At 33.9% G+C, this 18,704-nt stretch overlaps 2 protein-coding genes across 5 annotated transcripts in view; one reads left to right on the top strand and one right to left on the bottom strand.

The window, feature by feature from the left end:
• Positions 1-5,223: 5,223 nt before the first annotated feature.
• The window catches only part of SMARCAD1 (SWI/SNF-related, matrix-associated actin-dependent regulator of chromatin, subfamily a, containing DEAD/H box 1), a 90,692-nt gene continuing 77,211 nt past the window's right edge, over positions 5,224-18,704 (bottom strand). For all 4 annotated transcript variants that reach the window (XM_025290407.3, XM_006076537.4, XM_025290406.3 and 1 more), the window contains 13 exons: positions 17,955-18,054; positions 16,499-16,558; positions 16,319-16,394; positions 14,941-15,076; positions 14,249-14,386; positions 12,443-12,538; positions 12,231-12,348; positions 11,901-12,022; positions 11,021-11,209; positions 10,314-10,432; positions 9,298-9,480; positions 8,081-8,190; positions 5,224-6,569 (listed from right to left, as the gene is read on the bottom strand). In XM_025290407.3, the coding sequence (XP_025146192.1) occupies positions 6,508-6,569; positions 8,081-8,190; positions 9,298-9,480; positions 10,314-10,432; positions 11,021-11,209; positions 11,901-12,022; positions 12,231-12,348; positions 12,443-12,538; positions 14,249-14,386; positions 14,941-15,076; positions 16,319-16,394; positions 16,499-16,558; positions 17,955-18,054 (1,509 nt within the window). In that variant the 3' untranslated portion in view covers positions 5,224-6,507. The remainder of the gene's footprint in view (positions 6,570-8,080; positions 8,191-9,297; positions 9,481-10,313; positions 10,433-11,020; positions 11,210-11,900; positions 12,023-12,230; positions 12,349-12,442; positions 12,539-14,248; positions 14,387-14,940; positions 15,077-16,318; positions 16,395-16,498; positions 16,559-17,954; positions 18,055-18,704) is intronic.
• LOC123466000 (60S ribosomal protein L26) lies at positions 13,120-13,633 on the top strand. Its single transcript, XM_045166315.1, has one exon. It carries the CDS (start codon positions 13,157-13,159, stop codon positions 13,592-13,594), a length of 438 nt encoding a protein of 145 aa, XP_045022250.1. The 5' UTR covers positions 13,120-13,156; the 3' UTR covers positions 13,595-13,633.

Consider the following 18,704-nt stretch of genomic DNA (forward strand, 5'->3'; position numbering starts at 1 on the left):
AGGGAAAATAGTTTACAATACAGGCAGGCCATGCTCTGCGCTAGTTCTGACATGCATGAATTTCAGTCACAGTGGTTTAGTTACATATTTTCCAAAAAAAGAAATGGTTTGGATTTCAGTTTCCATGGTGTATTATTGAGTAATTGCATAAAGTATAAATTTTGCTGCTAGCGCTTCAGCCCACAAGTCACTATGTAAATGACAGACAGATGTGTGACCAATCATGCCGCTTCTTTCACAGCCTGTTGGAGACTGGTCACTGCACATCTGTCATTTACGCACAGACAGCAAAGCGTGTAGCTGTGCCACCTGCTTGTTTCTCAGTGATAAACCCGCCTGACATTTTACAAAAATGGATAATTGAAAAAAGGAACTCACCCACAGCAAAGGAAACCATTAACAAAATGAGAAGACGACCCTCAGGAGAAAATACTTGCAAATGAAGTGACAGATAAGGGATTACATCTTCAAAATATACAAAAAGGTCATGCAACTCTGTCAAAAAACTGACAACCAAAAAATGGGCAAAAGATCTAAAGAGACATTTCTCCAAAGAAAACACAAAATGGCCAAAAAACACATGAAAAGATGCTCACCATCACTAATTATCAGAGAAATGCAAATCAAAGCTGTTGCTTCAATGAGGTATCACCTCACAGTAGTCAAAATGGCCATCATCAAAAAGCAAGTCTATAAATAATAAATACTGGAAAGGGTATGGAGAAGAGAACCCTCTTACACTGTTGGTGGGGATGTAAACTGTTATAATCACTATGGAGAACAGTATGCAAGTTCCTTAAAAAACTAAAACTAGAACTATCATATGATCCAGCAATCATATACCTGGGCGTATTTCCAGAGAAAACAATAATCTGAAAAGACACACGCACCCTGATGTTCATCACAGCACTATTTACAATAGCCAGGGCATCGAAGCAACCTAAATGTCCATCAACAGAGGAGGGCTAGGAGGTGCAACATATATATAATAGAATACTATTCAGCCATAAACAGAATGAAATAATGCCATTTGCAGCAACATGGATGGACCTAGACATTATCACGTCACATTAAGTAAGCCAGAAAAATATCATGATTATCACTTATATGTGGGATCTAAAAAAGATACAAATGAATTTATTTACAAAACAGAAACAGACTTACAGATACTGAAAACAAATTTATGGTTACCAAAAATGAAAGTGTGTGTAGTGGGGAATAAACTAGGAGTTTGGGATGAACATACACATACTACTGTATATGACAGATAACCAACAAGGACCCCCTACTGTATAGCACACGGAACTCTATTCAGTACTGTAATTACTTATATGACCAAAGAATCTAAAAAATATATGAATGTATAACCGAATCACTTAGATGTACAGGTGAAACAACATTGTAAATCAATTCTACTCCAATAAAATTAAAGTATTAAAAAAAAAAAGAAAAAGAGAACTCACCAACAAAGATGAAAGTACAGTAAAGGAAAGTGGTAATGCTGGAGTGAAACTCAAACTGAACATAAATGGAAAGACGGTCTTCACACGCAGTCTGAAGAACTTGGTGAAGGCAAACTTACTGACATAAATGAGGAAAGTGGTTGTGACAAAGATGAAGATATCCTGGAGGAAGTGCGACTGGTGAAAAATCCCTCACATTAAAAGAACAGAAGATGAAAAGAATGAGAAGCCAAGGCACAGATAGGAAGAAAATATCTGCAAAAGGACTTTATCCAAAATATATAAAGAACTCTTAAACATCAACAACAAAATAAACAACCTGATTACAAAATAGACGAAAACATCTGGATACACACCTCATCAAAGACACACAGATGGCAAATAAGCATATGAAAAGATGCTCAACATTATATGTTACCAGGGAACTGCAAACAATGAGATACTATTACATACCTATTATAAAGGTAAAAATTCAAAATATAACACCAAGTGCTGGCAAGGATGTGGGGCCACAGGGACTTTTATTCATTCCTGATATAAATGCAAAATAGTACATATACCTTGGAAGAGAGTTTGGCAATTTCTTACAAAATTAAACATACTCTTACCATATGATTCAGCAATCACACTCTTTGGTATTTGCCCAAGGGAGTTGAAAACAGGTCCACAAGAAAACCAGCATTGATATTGTTGGTAGCCTCATCAATAATTGCCAAAGCTTGTAAGCAACCAAAATATCCATTAGTAGGTTAATGGATAAGAAAACTGTGGTATACCCAACAAGAGAACATTTTTCATTGCTAAAAAGAAATGAGCTATCAAGCCATGAAAAGACATGGAGGAAACTTCAATGGATTTTTAAAGCAGTAAGACTATTCTGCAAGATACTATAATGGGTTCATTTGTCAAACCCATACATTGTACAACATCAAGAGTGAACCTTAGTGTAATCGATGAACTTTTGGTGATTATGATGTCTCAATGTAGGTTCACTGATTGTAACAAAAGTATCATTTTGGTGTAAGATGTTGATAGCGAGGGAAGTTGTGTTGTGTGGGGACAAGGGTACATGGGAACCCTCTGTACATCCTGCTTAATTTGCTATGAACCTAAATCTCCTCTACTAAAGTCCACTTAAAAAGAAAAAACAACGGGGGTGGGGGACATTATTTCATAACACTGAAAAAAAGCAATGAAATGTTGGAAGCTGATTGAAATCTAGGGTTATGACTATTTGCCAAAGTTTAAAAAAAAAAAAAAATTCTTGCCTGCAAGTTTTACAGGAAGGTACCCTTCCAACTACTTTGATAAATTTTTTACAAAAATTTTCTCAATGTTTCTAACATTTTACAGGGCACTAAATATTAGTTTCTCTAGTTCATTCATTTACTTATACATTTACTTTATGCTGACAAAATTTTTAAAGGCCATGGAACAATCCTTTTTCTTTTTACAGTGTAAAAAAGGATTATTTTACACTTTCAAGTTGAATCATTTTTATAGCTCTACATGACTGTACAAGAACTACCCATATAAACAAGCCATTTACATAGAAATCTTTCAATTAACTGTATATTTGGATTATTCCAATCTATTTTAAACCATAATTATATTGAAAAATAACATTTTAGTTCAATATACACGTTAATATTATTGAGTTGTCTAATCTTAGTATGTCGTATCAGGAAACAGATTAACAAAACAGATAGCCTTATCCATGAAATGAATGGCAGAGGAAAGGGAATATAGTTGAGAAGCAAGAAGTGGGGACAGGGTGTGGGAAAAGAAGAAAGAAAAGGCAAGTCCATCTAACTGTGATCTTATTTAAGGTGCTTCTTTCTTCGTAACAATGTTCTAGGAAATCTGAGGAAAAAAATTACTGTACACATTATTGAAAGAGAAAGATAAATACCGTATTCTAACACATATATACGGAATCTAGGAAAATGGTACTGAAGAATTTATTTACAGGGCAACAGTGGAGAAGCAGACATAGAGAACAGACTTATGGACATGGGGAGAGGGGAGGAGAGGGTGAGATGCATGGAAAGACTAACATGGAAACTTACATTACCATATGTAAAATAGATGGCCAACAGGAATTTGCTGTATGGCTCAGGAAACTAAAAACAGGGCTTTGTATCAACCTAGAGGGGTGGGAGGGGAGGGAGATAGGAGGGAGTTTCAAAAGAGAGGGGATGTATGTATACTTATGGCTGATTCTTGTTGAGGTTTGACAGAAAACAACAAAATTCTGTAAAGATATTATCCTTCAATAAAAAATTAAAAATAAACAAAAAAAGAATTACACTGAAAAACAAAGTGTATTTCTGAAGTACCTTGCTTCTTCAGATTACTATTCTTACTGTTAGTAGCTGTTAAGAAATGATAATAGGTTGTAAGCAACTTCTCATTGTAGTCCTCATATATGTCATCAGGGCAGTCTAGAGGGAAAAAAAAATTGTCCTTCACAGAAGAAATTCAAATAATACTCTAGATAATAAAGGTAGAAACTTTTCCTCCCTCTTATGTATGTTGATTTTCCTCCACATAATTACATTCTAACAAGCTGTACTGAAAATAGAACTTAGTAAGTGATAAATATAATATTTATATAAATTATGAAAACTCTATAATATAGAGTCCCACTGTTTACACATATCATGATTCAACAGAAAATGCAACCATAGCAGATTTTATAAGGAAATATTTCAATCATAGTATCTTCATAACCTTTAGGTCATCTTTTTTTCACAGAGAAAAACAACATACTCCATTATCCCATCCTGTATTTAAGCATCTCCTCACTGAGCAAGTAAGCAAGGGTGAGAGTACATGAATTAATCACAGCAGAAATGAGTTGCATATTATATTTATAAAAACAATCAATTCATTCATTTTATAGACCATTTAAATATCTTAAGGTCACACAAATGGAAACCAAATCTCCTGATACTCTTATTTAATCATCATTATACAATAACACCAACGAGGAACAATATTAATGTTTCAACATACGTATCTATTGGTATAAAGTTACAAGACTGTGGGGTCAGAACTAAGAGTTATGAAAACACATCATGTCTTTTATCCGTGTGACCTGTATTAAAAAAACATACGGTGCTTCAGTTGGCCAAACATTACTCCAACAACTGTGGCTTCATATAGTCTTTCCTGAATATGGATTTCGAATTTTACTGCTATCAGTTCAATAAAAGGACTAATGAGAATATATCCAAAGTAATCATTCTAGTTTACTGAGAAAGAGACAATATTAAGCACATAATACCATTTGTGCTCAATATAGAAACTACTACAAAATGTATGATAATACAACTTATGATTATAATTATTTTTATTAAGCCAAAAACATAACAGAGCTTTACAGGGAGAACCCAACTACATTTAATTAAACATAAAAATATGGATTAAACAACAACAAAAGAAACAGCCTATCACTGAAGACACATTAATACAAGCAAGTTACAAGGAACCCATTTAAGATTTTTAGAAGGTAACATTCTCAACAATATAAGTGATTTGGGTACCATGATGTAGAAGGAGGTAGTAATACTATTTGCAGAATCCTTTCAATCTTTCAAGACTGGGTAAGTCTACTGAGTCATGAGTTTTCAGGGTCTATAATATCTGAAGAATCACTATAAGAGCTTCATTAGCCTTCAACTGAAGAGTTCTATTACTCTAGAAACTTAGAAAGTCAGGATGTTGTGAAAGTATAATCTTCAAAAATGAACAAATCTTTGATTTATAAATAAGTTTATTTATAATGATATTTACATAATAAAACAAAACACATGAAACTCACAAGTTATACAAAGAAACTGATGCATAATAAAAACAGCAATATAGACCAACAGGCAAAAATTTAAAGAAAGATTTAATAAAGACTTAAATATCAAGTAGACAACTTTACTTCTAAATTTCACTTTGTCACCCACACTGAATTGGAATTGAAGAATGGCTCTCTCTTCAGGAGGTCCTGTACTGGAAATTCTGCAAAGTGTAAATTATGTTTTGATAAGAATTCAAAGTTAATGACTTATTTCCATGCAGTACCTAATGCTGCCTTAAAATGAAGTCATATTCAGTCTGCTTTGAAGTGAATCAGCCTGCTAATCTGTTCTGCTAGACTAGAAAAATGTCACCAACATTTTGCTGATATGTGGAGACGTGGCAGGAATAAACTACTATGTAAAGAGAACTGGAGCAGAAATGACTGGGCAACAGTTTCAAGAGAAGCAAAAGCCAGGAGAGGGAAAATAATGAAAACATGCACAAGAATAGGTAGACTAGTAAGCACAGTTAGTGCAGTTGGGAAATGAACAGAAGGATTTACTTCATGGAGTATAGATAAAGGCTTCTTCAGTTACTATTCACTGGAAAACAACTTAGTGCCTAGCCAAACAAATTTGTGTTAACAGAAGTACTTGGGAGGACCTGGGCAGGGGGTTAGTATATGGAATGCCACCTTTAAATTCAGGTTGAGTTCTTGTTGACAGTGGTGAACATCTGTTTCAAATAGCAATAAAATGAAAGCTATATAATCTATACAGCTGCATTCTTTAACATAATAAAAAAAAAACTTCAAATGAGACGAGCAAAAACAAGACATAAGCATTGTCAAATAAGGCACATGTAAAAATCTACACACATTATCCAGTGAAAGACAATATATATATATATATTTGGAGGTAGAAATAATTACAAAAATACTGACATTTCTAAAGCATTAGCGTATTTGTTACAAACAATCACCAACTAATCCCCATTCAGAAAACTGTTTTGTAAAATGATTATTTAACATCTTCAAGACTACATATTCGTGGCTTTTTTTGAAATTTCACATGTGAGCATCTGGAGAATTCAGTTAGTGGCAAAAAAGTTGTCCATACTATGAGAAATGTAATATGGAAATTATAAAAAGTTATAAATGTTCATAAACCCCATGGTCATCATAATGTAAATGTCCTTGAGTGCACCAAGTTGATATTTCCTCATCAGTTAGGAATTAACAATTCTTATTTCACAGGCCCATTGATGTTTTCAGTAATGTGGCTATATCTGCTGGCATACTTCCTTCGTCACCTGCAGGTCAGAAACTGGTGTTACAAGTTTGATAAAAATATTTTATGAAGCATACTTCTTTCCAATTTTCTCTACTTTTGGTGAATTCTTAATCAATTTTCAAAGCCCAGTTTGATTCAGTGTTACTCCCTGTTAAAAACCTTCTCAAATTCCTACAAATATTAGGGCTACTTCCCCTGTGCTCATGTTCACATTGCCAGCAGAGTAGTCTACAGCTTCTCTTTCTGATTTGATAAAGATACAAAGAGACAGATATAGATAGCCTGGATCATATCCTATTCATAGAGTACATAGTATTTACTCCTCAGGTTCACTAAATAAAAGCATCTATATAACAATCTGAATGTGAAAATAAAGACAAAACTCACAAATCCAACCAAACAGAAATAATTTCATCTAAACTTATTTTCAGTCCAAAGATAATCATTGACTTAAAGAAAATTTCAATTAAACAAGACCCCAGTATCTAGACACTTATCCAGGCGTCTCTCTTTCTCTGTCACTCATACAGACCCCAGCTAGAGTCTAAATGTAAGACAATACTTTTATCTACTCTTCTCCTTTCAGTAAAAAATATGCATAAGATGACAAACCACTGTATAAACTCTCAGGACATTCACTGACATGCTTGCCTCTCAACTTGTCCAAAGACTTCAAAACAGTCCATGAAATCCAAATTTAACATCACATAAAAAAGTAAGATGCAGAAATAACTGGTCATACAATAAAAAATAAACTTTATGAGGAAGCTGGGTGATAGGGTGGGAAGGAGGCTTTTATTTGCCCTTTTATATCTTAGGAATCTTGAACTATGTGGATTTATTTACCTTTTTAATAAAAAATTAAAACTTTAAAAATCATTCTCTTCAAAAAGATGGAGGAAATGGAGAGGGTTCTATTTGATGATTGTTTCTAATATCCAATTGCTCTTTAATTTGAAATTATTCAATTTTTTAATAAGTGCGTTTTATTGTACTCTAGAGTAATGAGTATTTTGCTAGTCAAAATGAAATTAATATAAATGTTAGAGTTCTTAAGAACTTAATATTGTGCCATGTGTTTTGGATTCATAAATATTTCTAATATAGTAAGTAAATTATAAAACTGCAGATAAAATTATGGACCCAATTTTATTTCTGGGATATTTTTGTGTCAGAGACTGAGAATGGAAGAGACAGAATTTTTCAAAATCAAAGTGGTTTTATCAGTTCTGGCAGAATGATCTTAGTTACTGCAGTACTTTTGGCACAAGTATGCTTATGTTCCCCTGTGCTATCCATAATCTGCATGCCAATCAAGGACTCAAACCATCTTGGTTACTCCCTGCTACTGCTAAGGAAATGGCAACCCACTCCAGTGTTCTTGCTTGGAGAATCCCAGGGACAGAGGAGCCTAGTGGGCTGCCGTCTGTGGGGTCGCACAGAGTCGGACACGACTGAAGAGACTTAGCAGCAGCAGCAGCTACTGCTAAATTGATGCCTTTCCATATTTTATGCTGATAAAAAACTTACCTTCATCTACTGTGGTCATATCTTGTTCTAGTTTCAATTTCTGTTGATTAATTTTTAGCATGGATTCTTCAATTGTCCCTTGGCCTATTAATTTTATAACTAGTACTTCTCTAAAGAAAACACAAGATATGTCCACTGGTTACTTAATATAAAATTATTTGATATATATAAACTATGAAATACATAAATCGCTTAAGAATGCAGTAAGAATAATCAGAAAATTGTTTTAATGAATACATCCATAAATTTAAATTCTTTTATTCACACTACTTGAGATTGACATTTTCTGAGCATGTCACTTTTAAACATCCTTATTGATCCAAGGGATAAGAAAAAAGGTATCTATAAAAATTGCTGGTATAACTGTATTACAACAAACAATTCTGGGTTCAGGTAGGTATTTCATTTTAACAAAGAACATGCTTTTCTTATCAGGTTCCAAGAGATATAATTTAGTACAAAAAGTATGGAAGTGTTGTAAAGTACAAAGATTACATAGGAGGTTTTAGTTCTACAAAAAGTACTAATAAATATTTGGTTCATAAATGAACTTATCAATGTCTTTTGGAAATACAGTAAAACACCCCATAAAGACTGATTGTTTGCTCTTTACATTGAGAACAGAGCTGAATTATAGGTATTTTCACCTCTTTATGTCCTGTGAGCAATGTCTAATTTAACCTTCACCTAAAATACCTACAGCTCACATAATCTATTTCCTATGAGGTAAGAAGGTAGCAACTGTATCATATTACCAAATCTGTCTGGCTCTTACATGGCTTAACAAGAAGTTATTTCAATTACTAATCTTTTTCAAAGGGGCTGGGCCATTGGTAGGACTTCGTTTTCATTAGTTGCAGAACGATATGGACTGGGGGTGGGAGGTTATTCTGTTTTATTTTTTAGGCTGCACCATGTAGCTTGTGGGATCCTAGTTCCCCAACCAGGGATTGAACCCGCTCTCTTGGCAGAGAAAGTGCCTAGTCCTAACCCCTGGACCTCCAGGGAATTCCCTGCTTTAATTACTGGAATATGAATAGGTTATATAGTGAAGTTCATATCCAACACTGTTGGTATAAAATACCACAGGAGTCTTGCTTTGCTGAAAATATAAAAACAAAAAACTAAGAGAGGACATCTGACAGATCATATTCTAATACTCTATAGAAATTAAACTGGCATTTAATTAAAAATAAATTTCAACTGCAAACACTCACTTCGTCTGGCCTACTCTATGGCATCTATCTTCTGCTTGTTTGTCATTGTAAGGATTACAGTCAATATCATGAAGTATAACAACATTTGCTGAAGTCAGGTTTATTCCTAAGCCGCCAGCTTTTGTTGACAGCAGAAAGACAAAGATATCCATATCGGTATTAAACTCATCAATTAGATGAATCCTATAAGATAAATATATTAGGTTAAATATCACAAAAAGGTTCATAATGAAAACTGAAAGCAATCACGTCACATGGAAAATAAACTTCAAGATGTAAATATATGCTCTTGGCACTCTATAGTTATTTTTATTTTATACACCACTTATCTCCCTACTATTAAGAATTCTTACTTTTAACTATGCAGATTTGATTAATTCCTAGTTAATTTTGTCTTTTGTTAAAAGACTCTTGGCTTTTCTAAATTCTGATACAGTTTTGTGATCTTTAACCTTCTTAGAGTCAGTCAGTTATGACTCACAGACAATATCCCTGATGAACTATGCATTTCAAGATTAAAATGGTTAAAACTATAACCATTAAAACTATAATGGTTTATTCTCTTTAGCATTACTTCTCTTCCTACTCAATGCAGGAAAAAAAAAATTTACTCTAGACTGATAAAAAAATAAACCAAAGATATAATGCAGTTTAAACACACTAGAAAAAGCACTGCTTTTAAGACAACCAAAACCCCAAACTTACTTAACTACCCTCAAAACAAGATTTTAAGGTAATCTTGGTTTAAAGACAATGTGCTTTAGACTCGGAATGATTTTCAAAGAGAAAAGCACTGACATACATCTAATTCTACTAGTTGTTTCAAAATGTATTTGACTATGGTTCAGAACAAAAATTAAATTTTCCTCATCTTAAGGTAATGAATGATCTAAAGTAACCAAACATAAGACTCAAAGCAATATACAATTCTATGAAAAGCTCTAGACATTTAAAATTCTAACATTTACTCTTATTTGAGAGTAAGGTAGAGATTTTCTGAAACCAAGTATACCAACCTTTCAGAAATCTGAGTCTTCCCATCTAATCTGAGGTACCTATGCTGATGATGTTTTAAGAGAACCTCTAAAATATCCAGCATCATGGTAAATTGGCTAAATAATACAACTCTATCACCCTGTGGAAATACATATATTAGTTAGGTACACAAAAAATAATTATCTAATGAAAAACTGCCTCTTTAATAATAATCAAGTAATCATAGCTAAGATAAATTTCTTATTTTAGATTATATATAAATTATCTTCTAAACTTTGGACCTAAAATTGATTTTTAAGACTAATTAATGGGAATAGCTACAAAAAATACTAATTAGATTGTGATCTTACAAATCTAAGCTATTTCACATGTAAACATTATGCATTAATTTATGTTAATGCTCACATATAAGGATTAATTTATGTTACCATGTATCTTCAAAATACTAATTTTGAAGCAATTATATACAATGTCACCTATGAAATAATGACAATTAAGATTATTTTAAAAATCAATATAAATATATTCTACTAACTTCTATTAGATGGAGGAAAAGTAATCAGGAAAACATGCCCAAATACATCCAAAATATGCTCAAAACATTGATTTCTAGAAGAATGCAGAACATAGGCTAAAACATCAAGAAAGTCAAATCATGCCAGAACTATTTTAAAGTAGCTGAACTAATTGGGAAAACATATAAGGGAGATATATTCTTCTTTAGTACCTTCTGCTTCAATTCAGACAAGATGCATCCTAAAACTCGAAATTTTCCAGAATCTAAAATCAAGTCCATGTCTAACTGGAAGTTATTAATATGTCGATACTGTTTACAAAGTACATGTAATTCAAAGTCTGTCATAACTTCCATATCTTCAAAGATCAGGTCAGGGTTAGCCTCACAATGTGTAGGTTCCTCAAAATAAAACAAAACAATATACACCTCAAAATGAAGATAATTTATAATATGATTAGAACAATCTAATAAAATTGTTCAGATAAGATAAAATATCTAAATCATTAGGTATTTCAGTGCAACAGATTTGGCAAAGGAAATTAATAATTATTTTTTAGCTATAATACAGCTAAGAAGTTCTTACTGTTTTAGAGATAATATACTGATATATTTACAGTTGAAATAATGTCTAGAATTTGGTTCAAAATAATCCTGGGGAGGATTCTAGGTGAAACACGAGAGAGCAGTCTCATTCCAGATGATAACTGTAGAATATGGGTGAAGGTTACCCAGGTAGAAGCTTTCATTACACAATTCTCTCTACTTATACATGTCTAAAATTTTCCACGAGTTTAATATAAAACACGGATACAAAAGCATATGGCTGTGTTAGAACAAAGCTTTATTTGAACATAGCTACTGTCATATTTGGCCTTGTGGTCATAGTTGGCTGACTCTTGATGTAGACTGTCAGTCCTTCTTGGCTCTTATGTCTAATTGTTTTCTACTTTGTCTTAAAAATGTTTTTCTTAAATATTTGGTTAAAGGGTTAATACCCTTATTAGGTTCAATGGTCTGACTTTTAGACTAACAATGAATCTAAAGCTTAATAGTGCTAATAAAGCTTACTGTTAGCATACAAAATCCTTACCTTTAGCATAAGCTGAGACATTTCCTTGAGTTTTTCAGCTGTGTAATATTGGCGATGTAATAAAGGATGATTGGCCATTTTTCTCAACTGCATCATGACATTGCACATTTCTGTATTTTTTTCTGTGATCCAAAAGTACACATTAAAAAAAAAAAAACAAGTTGATGGCTGTCTGCTGAAATACATCTCAATGTAAACAAAAGGTTTTAAAACTATTTCTTCAAATTCAAACTTAAAAAAAAAGCAAATCCCACTATCATACGATTAAACAAAAAAACAGTCCCAGTACAGGATTATTCTTTACATAAAATTGTGAAAATAAGGTTATACCCATGTTATTGATAGACTTTTTCAATCTGTTGAAGAGATTCATATAGAGTTGTTCCTGCTTCTCTGACATTGCACATAACTCAATTCGATCTTTTTTGGGGGGCAGCTGCTTGAGAACCTGTGAAAGGAAAACGGTTTAAGCAGATCATTCAAATAAAGAGTAAAAAAGATTTTAAAACCAATCATAATAAAAATACACAGATAAGAGTTACCTCTTCTTTTACTCTTCTGAGAATAAATGGTTTTATAATTTGTTTTGCATGTGCTATTCTCTCCTTTTCATATATACTTTGCTCATCTGCTGGTTTCTAAGTAAAGTAAGAACATGACATTTTAAAGTTATTACACAACATGAAACTCTCCCTCACTACATTCTGAGTTGTTTCCCATAGAAATTCAATTCATTCTAGACGGAACTTGAATTCTGGGCTGGCATATGGCTCTTGAGACTCCACAGGTACTTGCAGGTGTTGTGACAAATCATGCCCTCTCCAGAGGTAATGAAATTGAGCTGCACTAGGACACTGTTCACAAGTTATTAACTGAGGAGTCATTACTGATCACACAGATAACTCTCTTAAAAAGATATGTGTGTATTTAAGGGAGTTTGGGTGGAGGTAAAGAGAGAGAGAAGTAGAAACTTGTTATCTATTTGTGGAAAATGGCCCCCAAAGAAAGCTAGTGCAGGTGATGCAAATCATTAGTCTACAGAAATAGGGTAGTTCCTAGCCAAAACCTGTTAATTTTGGAGAAAAGGAATTTTATTCTAAGATTTTAAAGGAATCCTCCATATCCTATGATCTGCTAAGGCCACCAAGTGGGAGGGACTACATTAGTGAAATTAGAAAGGCAGCTGGCAATAGAAGATTATCAGAAAATTCTCGCTCTTCCCTTCTGTGGCCATCGCTGAAGCGCTAGCGGCCAAAATGAAGTTCAATCCCTTTGTGACTTCTGACCGAAGCAAGAATCGAAAAAGGCATTTCAATGCGCCTTCCCACATTCGCAGGAAAATTATGTCTTCTCCTCTTTCTAAAGAGCTAAGACAGAAGTACAACGTTCGATCCATGCCCATCCGAAAGGATGATGAAGTTCAGGTTGTCCGAGGGCACTACAAAGGGCAGCAAATTGGCAAAGTAGTCCAGGTTTACAGGAAGAAATACGTCATCTACATTGAACGAGTGCAGCGGGAGAAGGCTAATGGCACAACTGTCCATGTGGGCATTCACCCCAGCAAGGTGGTTATCACCAGACTAAAACTGGACAAAGACCGCAAAAAGATCCTCGAACGTAAAGCCAAATCTCGCCAAGTAGGAAAGGAAAAGGGCAAATATAAGGAAGAAACAATTGAGAAGATGCAAGAATAAAGTCATCTTGTCTACAGCTTTCATTAAAAACTGTTAAAATGAAAAAAAAAAAAAAAAAAAAGAAAATTCTCACAAAATACATGTGATTTGGGAGAGTGTCAAGAACCTATATAAACATTGTTGTGCTGGAAAATCAGAGTTCCTGAAAACTACACTCTCACTTTTTCTAAGTAACAGGGAAAAAATTAACCATATTTTCTTCTAAATGAGATTTCTTTATTGTGACTTTTATGGAGTGTTAATGCAAAACATATCTCCCAGTATACGAATTTTTGGGATATTCTATCTTGCCTGGCTTTATAGTTTACCTATTAAAAAAAATGCTAATTTATCTAATTTTAAAAAAGAAGATGATATGATCAAACTTTCTCCACATATTAAATATCTGAGCTATCCACCGATTTGAAATGATGATTCAGAAAATCAGGATATTAAAAACCAAAACTTTCAGACAATGATTATAAAAGCCTCCAGTTTATTTCCCATTGTATTTTGGCTGACTTCCCAACTCATCCAAATACAGGGATATCAACCACTTAAACTTATTTCATAAGCACATCTCTGATGAAAACAAGAAAAAAGACAAAATTAAAAAATGGTCCAGATAAAACACAAAGTAAGACATTTGAGAAAAAAATATGAATTTATGCTTACTGTCTTAGAAGAAAACATTCTTCGTATTTCACTGGTGCTACTACTGAACATATGTGGCATAACAAAATTCAACAGCGACATGAGTTCTAACAGGTTATTTTGCACAGGTGTGCCTGTGAGCAGCAGACGGTTATTTGCCTATGAACAAAGATAAAAGTTTAGATTAGTGTTGCCTTAAAAGAAAAAAATATCTATATACTTTTTGGTTATCTCCCTCAGTGGAGGAGAAAAAAATTAAAATCATTATTAGTAATAAAATATTCTGTGATGAAAGATAAGTAATTCTAAAAAATTACCATCTATTGTACTTAAAGGTAGAATGTATAAAATAGTTTATAAGTGGGTAACTCATGTTCCCACATTATTTTTCTATGAAGCAATGAAAGAAGATAGATTACATCTTATATCCATAAAGTTTATCCTATAGTACAAAGGTTGGTAAACTGAAGCTCATGAGCTAAGAATGGTTTTTACATTTTTAAAGGGTTAAAAAAAAGAAAAAGCAAAAAACAAGTGACAGTAGCTATGGCTCATGGAGCCACAGTAGAAAGCTCATGGAGCATGAAAAGTTACTTATCTGGTCCTATGCAGAAAAAGTTTACTGATCCCTAATTTAAGATACCACACACACACACACACACAAAATCTGAAATTTTATCATACTTGGAAAAATTCAGAGAACATTCTCTTACATTAATTGTCATAAGGTGCTGGTAGCGGATGGAGCCCATATTCTTCAGCATGTGGCCCTCATCAAAAATTGCATAATTCAGTTTCAGCCGACGAAACAGACTACGATCATCAGAACTGCTGATGGCACAGTTATACCTGTCACCAAAAGAAAAAATCAGTCTCTAAGAATAAACCTTTAAAAGCATGGACTCATGTGAGATCAATGTTTCAAAAAATTATTTTTATTTATATATTTTTAATAGCTAGTACCTAACACAGCTGGTGGAGAAGGCAATGGCACCCCACTCCAGTACTCCTGCCTGGAAAATCCCATGGATGGAGGAGCCTGGTAGGCTGCAGTCCATGGGGTCGCTAGGAGTCGGACACGACTGAGCGACTTCACTTTCACTTTTCACTTCCATGTATTGGAGAAGGAAACGGCAACCCACTCCAGTGTTCTTGCCTGGAGAATCCCAGGGACGGGGGAGCTTGGTGGGCTGCTGTCTATGGGGTCGCACAGAGTCAGACACGACTGAAGTGACTTAGCAGCAACATAGCTGGTACTCAAATAAGTACTGATGCACTTATATCCAATAATTACTGATGTACATGTAAGTGTGTATATGTTAGTCACTCAGTTGTGTCTGACTCTTTGCGACCCAATGGACTGCCAGACTCCTCTGTCCATGGAATTCTCAAGCAAGAATACTAGGGTGGGTAGCTATTCCTTTCTCCAGTGGACCTTCCTGATTTAGGGATCGAACCCAGGTTCCCTGCACTGCAGGTGGATACTTTACCATCTGAGCTACCAGGGAGGATGATGTACATGTAACCAAGTTACAAAAGCTGCAATATGCAGTTAAAAGACAATTTATGTGTTGTAATTAGACAACCTCTACACATCTAGAAGAGGCCAATTTGGGTACAATTTATATGTGATCTGCAATTATCACACACTTTGCTTTATGAACTGTTATATTTTAAGAAGCAGTAGGAAAAAACAAACAAACAAACATGAAGCTAAGACATTTCTGTTAAGAATATAATGTTCTGTGCTTAGTTGTTCATTATATTAAACTGGTAGAGTGAATTCAAGAAATAACAATTAACAGCAGCTAGCAGGACAAGACTATATATGAAAATGGAGTCTCTTTTATTAAGAAAAGATGAATTCTGGATGAATTCTTTTAATCATTCCTACAGAATTAATTAAAAAGTGTTGTTATGGTACTACACACCAAACTGAAAAAATGCGTAAATCTTCCAACATAACTCATTCTATTACTTTTGTTTCATGGTCCTTAGCATAAATTTTATTTCATTTTAAAAACATTTTTTAAAAAAGATTTGGTGGCTGTACATTTTTTTTTCTTCCAATTTTTTTTTCTCAATACTTACGTGGTCACGATTACATTGTATTCTTCATATCTACTATGAATGTTGTATCTAATCTGTTTACGTTCTTCTTGAGAACCTAGAATTTAAAGATGAAACATATAAATTGATTTATTGTACTTAACTGTATGTTAAGATTTTAAAGAAGTTTCCAAAGTTAAGAGAATAACGACATACTCTTACCATAGTAACAGAGCACCTTTAAAGTGGGGCACCATAAATTAACTTCTCTTAACCAGTTATCTATGAGACAAAAGAGATATTACTTGCATCTGCTACAACAGGATATATGTGTGCAATGAAATGAACACTAAAGTCTAACAAGTTCCACCAGGAAATTCTTCTTTTAAAAAGTAACAGAAGATGATTTTGAAAAATCACAGACTCTTTACAATTTTATCCCTGAGATTTTCAGGTGGCATCAAAATAAAGAGCAGAAGCCCAATCATTATATTTACAGATGATTATTAATTTCTAATTTTGACGTTTCTTTTTTTTGGGGGGTGGGGTACATTCATACACACATTCTCTGACTCCAGTCTACAATCAATTGAAAAAGAATGAAACAGTAATTTGAATTGGGACGAATTGCATATTTCTCACTTAATAAATGTTTAATTCTAAGTTTAAATCACTTCAGATCAGATCAGATCAGTCGCTCAGTTGTGTCTGACTCTTTGCGACCCCATGAATTGCAGCACGCCAGGCCTCCCTGTCCATCATTAACTCCCGGAGTTCACTCAGACTCACGTCCATCGAGTCAGTGATGCCATCCAGCCATCTCATCCTCTGTCGTCCCCTTCTCCTCCTGCCCCCAATCCCTCCTAGCATCAGAGTCTTTTCCAATGAGTCAACTCTTCGCATCAGGTGGCCAAAGCACTGGAGTTCCAGCTTTAGCATCATTCCTTCCAAAGAAATCCCAGGGCTGATCTCCTTCAGAATGGACTAGTTGGATCTCCTTGCAGTCCAAGGGACTCTCAAGAGTCTTCTCCAACACCACAGTTCAAAAGCATCAATTCTTCGGCACTCAGCCTTCTTCACAGTCCAACTCATGTCACATCCATACATGACCACTGGAAAAACCATAGCCTTGACTAGACGAACCTTTGTTGGCAAGGTAATGTCTCTGCTTTTGAATATGCTATTTAGATTGGTCATAACTTTCCTTCCAAGGAGTAAGCGTCTTTTAATTTCATGGCTGCAGTCACCACCTGCAGTGATTTTGGAGCCCAGAAAAATAAAGTCTGACACTGTTTCCACTGTTTCCCCCATCTATTTCCCATCAAGTGATGGGACCGGAAGCCATGATCTTCGTTTTCTGAATGTTGAGCTCACTTAGCTTCCCTTAAATTAATTACTCATGAAACAATTTAAAAGTATTATGAAAACAAATAATCTTTTCAAATGATACTTGATCTGTAATAATTTATAAGCTGAATAACTTACTTATACTGAGTTATTTTCTTTAAAAAGATTTCCAGTATAATAACACACATATGCAAAGGGAGAAAAGTTAAAAGGAAACCACAAAAATGAACATCCACCTCCACAAACTAAGAAATCACACACACACACAGTTTTTCTTCTCTTCATATAAAACACTATTTAGTCAAGTAAAATTGTCCACAGTATTACAAACCTATAGTTGATGCTGGAACAACAATCAAATGAGGACCTTTATTACCCTCCTGATAGAGGTAAGCCAGAAATGCAATGGCTTGAATAGTTTTTCCCAGGCCCTAAAATAAAAGTTTAAAAGAAAACATATTAAATGTAAAATCAAACAAAAGACTCAAATAAATACGGGGAAAATGAAAGAAAAAAGAATGTTTCTGGTTTTATTTATTTATGATTCCCCACAATGTAACTCTACTATATTCTTAGTTCTCAATAACCAAAAAACAGATCATAATCTCCAAGTGATACTACAACTTAAAAGAGTGGGATGTATTTTAACTGCTTATTAATATGTGATACACACTAATATGAAAGACCTCTGCTTGCATATAAAGAATATAATTTTGGTAACTGTTAATATAAAGCAACCATTTAATACATACTGGATTGACAGAAACGGCGTTCCATTGACTAACTGGAGTTGAATATATACCAATCCTAATACTTAGCAATTTTACTCCTAAGAATATATTCAAGAGATATGAGAGCATATGTCTATGAAACATCTTGGGTAAGAATACTGATGCACTTTTATTGTAACAACCACACCCTGGAAATAATCTAAACTGCCAGGAGAGTGGGTCAAAAGCAACCACCACCACCAAACCACTAATACATGTATTATGTACCAAATGAGCCAGAAACTATTTAAACAGTATATATTGTATGGATCTATTCATACAAAGTTCAGAAATCAGAAAAAAATTATTGT

The sequence above is a fragment of the Bubalus bubalis genome, chromosome 7, assembly GCF_019923935.1.
Source record: "Bubalus bubalis isolate 160015118507 breed Murrah chromosome 7, NDDB_SH_1, whole genome shotgun sequence".
NCBI classification, from domain to species: Eukaryota; Metazoa; Chordata; class Mammalia; order Artiodactyla; family Bovidae; genus Bubalus; species Bubalus bubalis.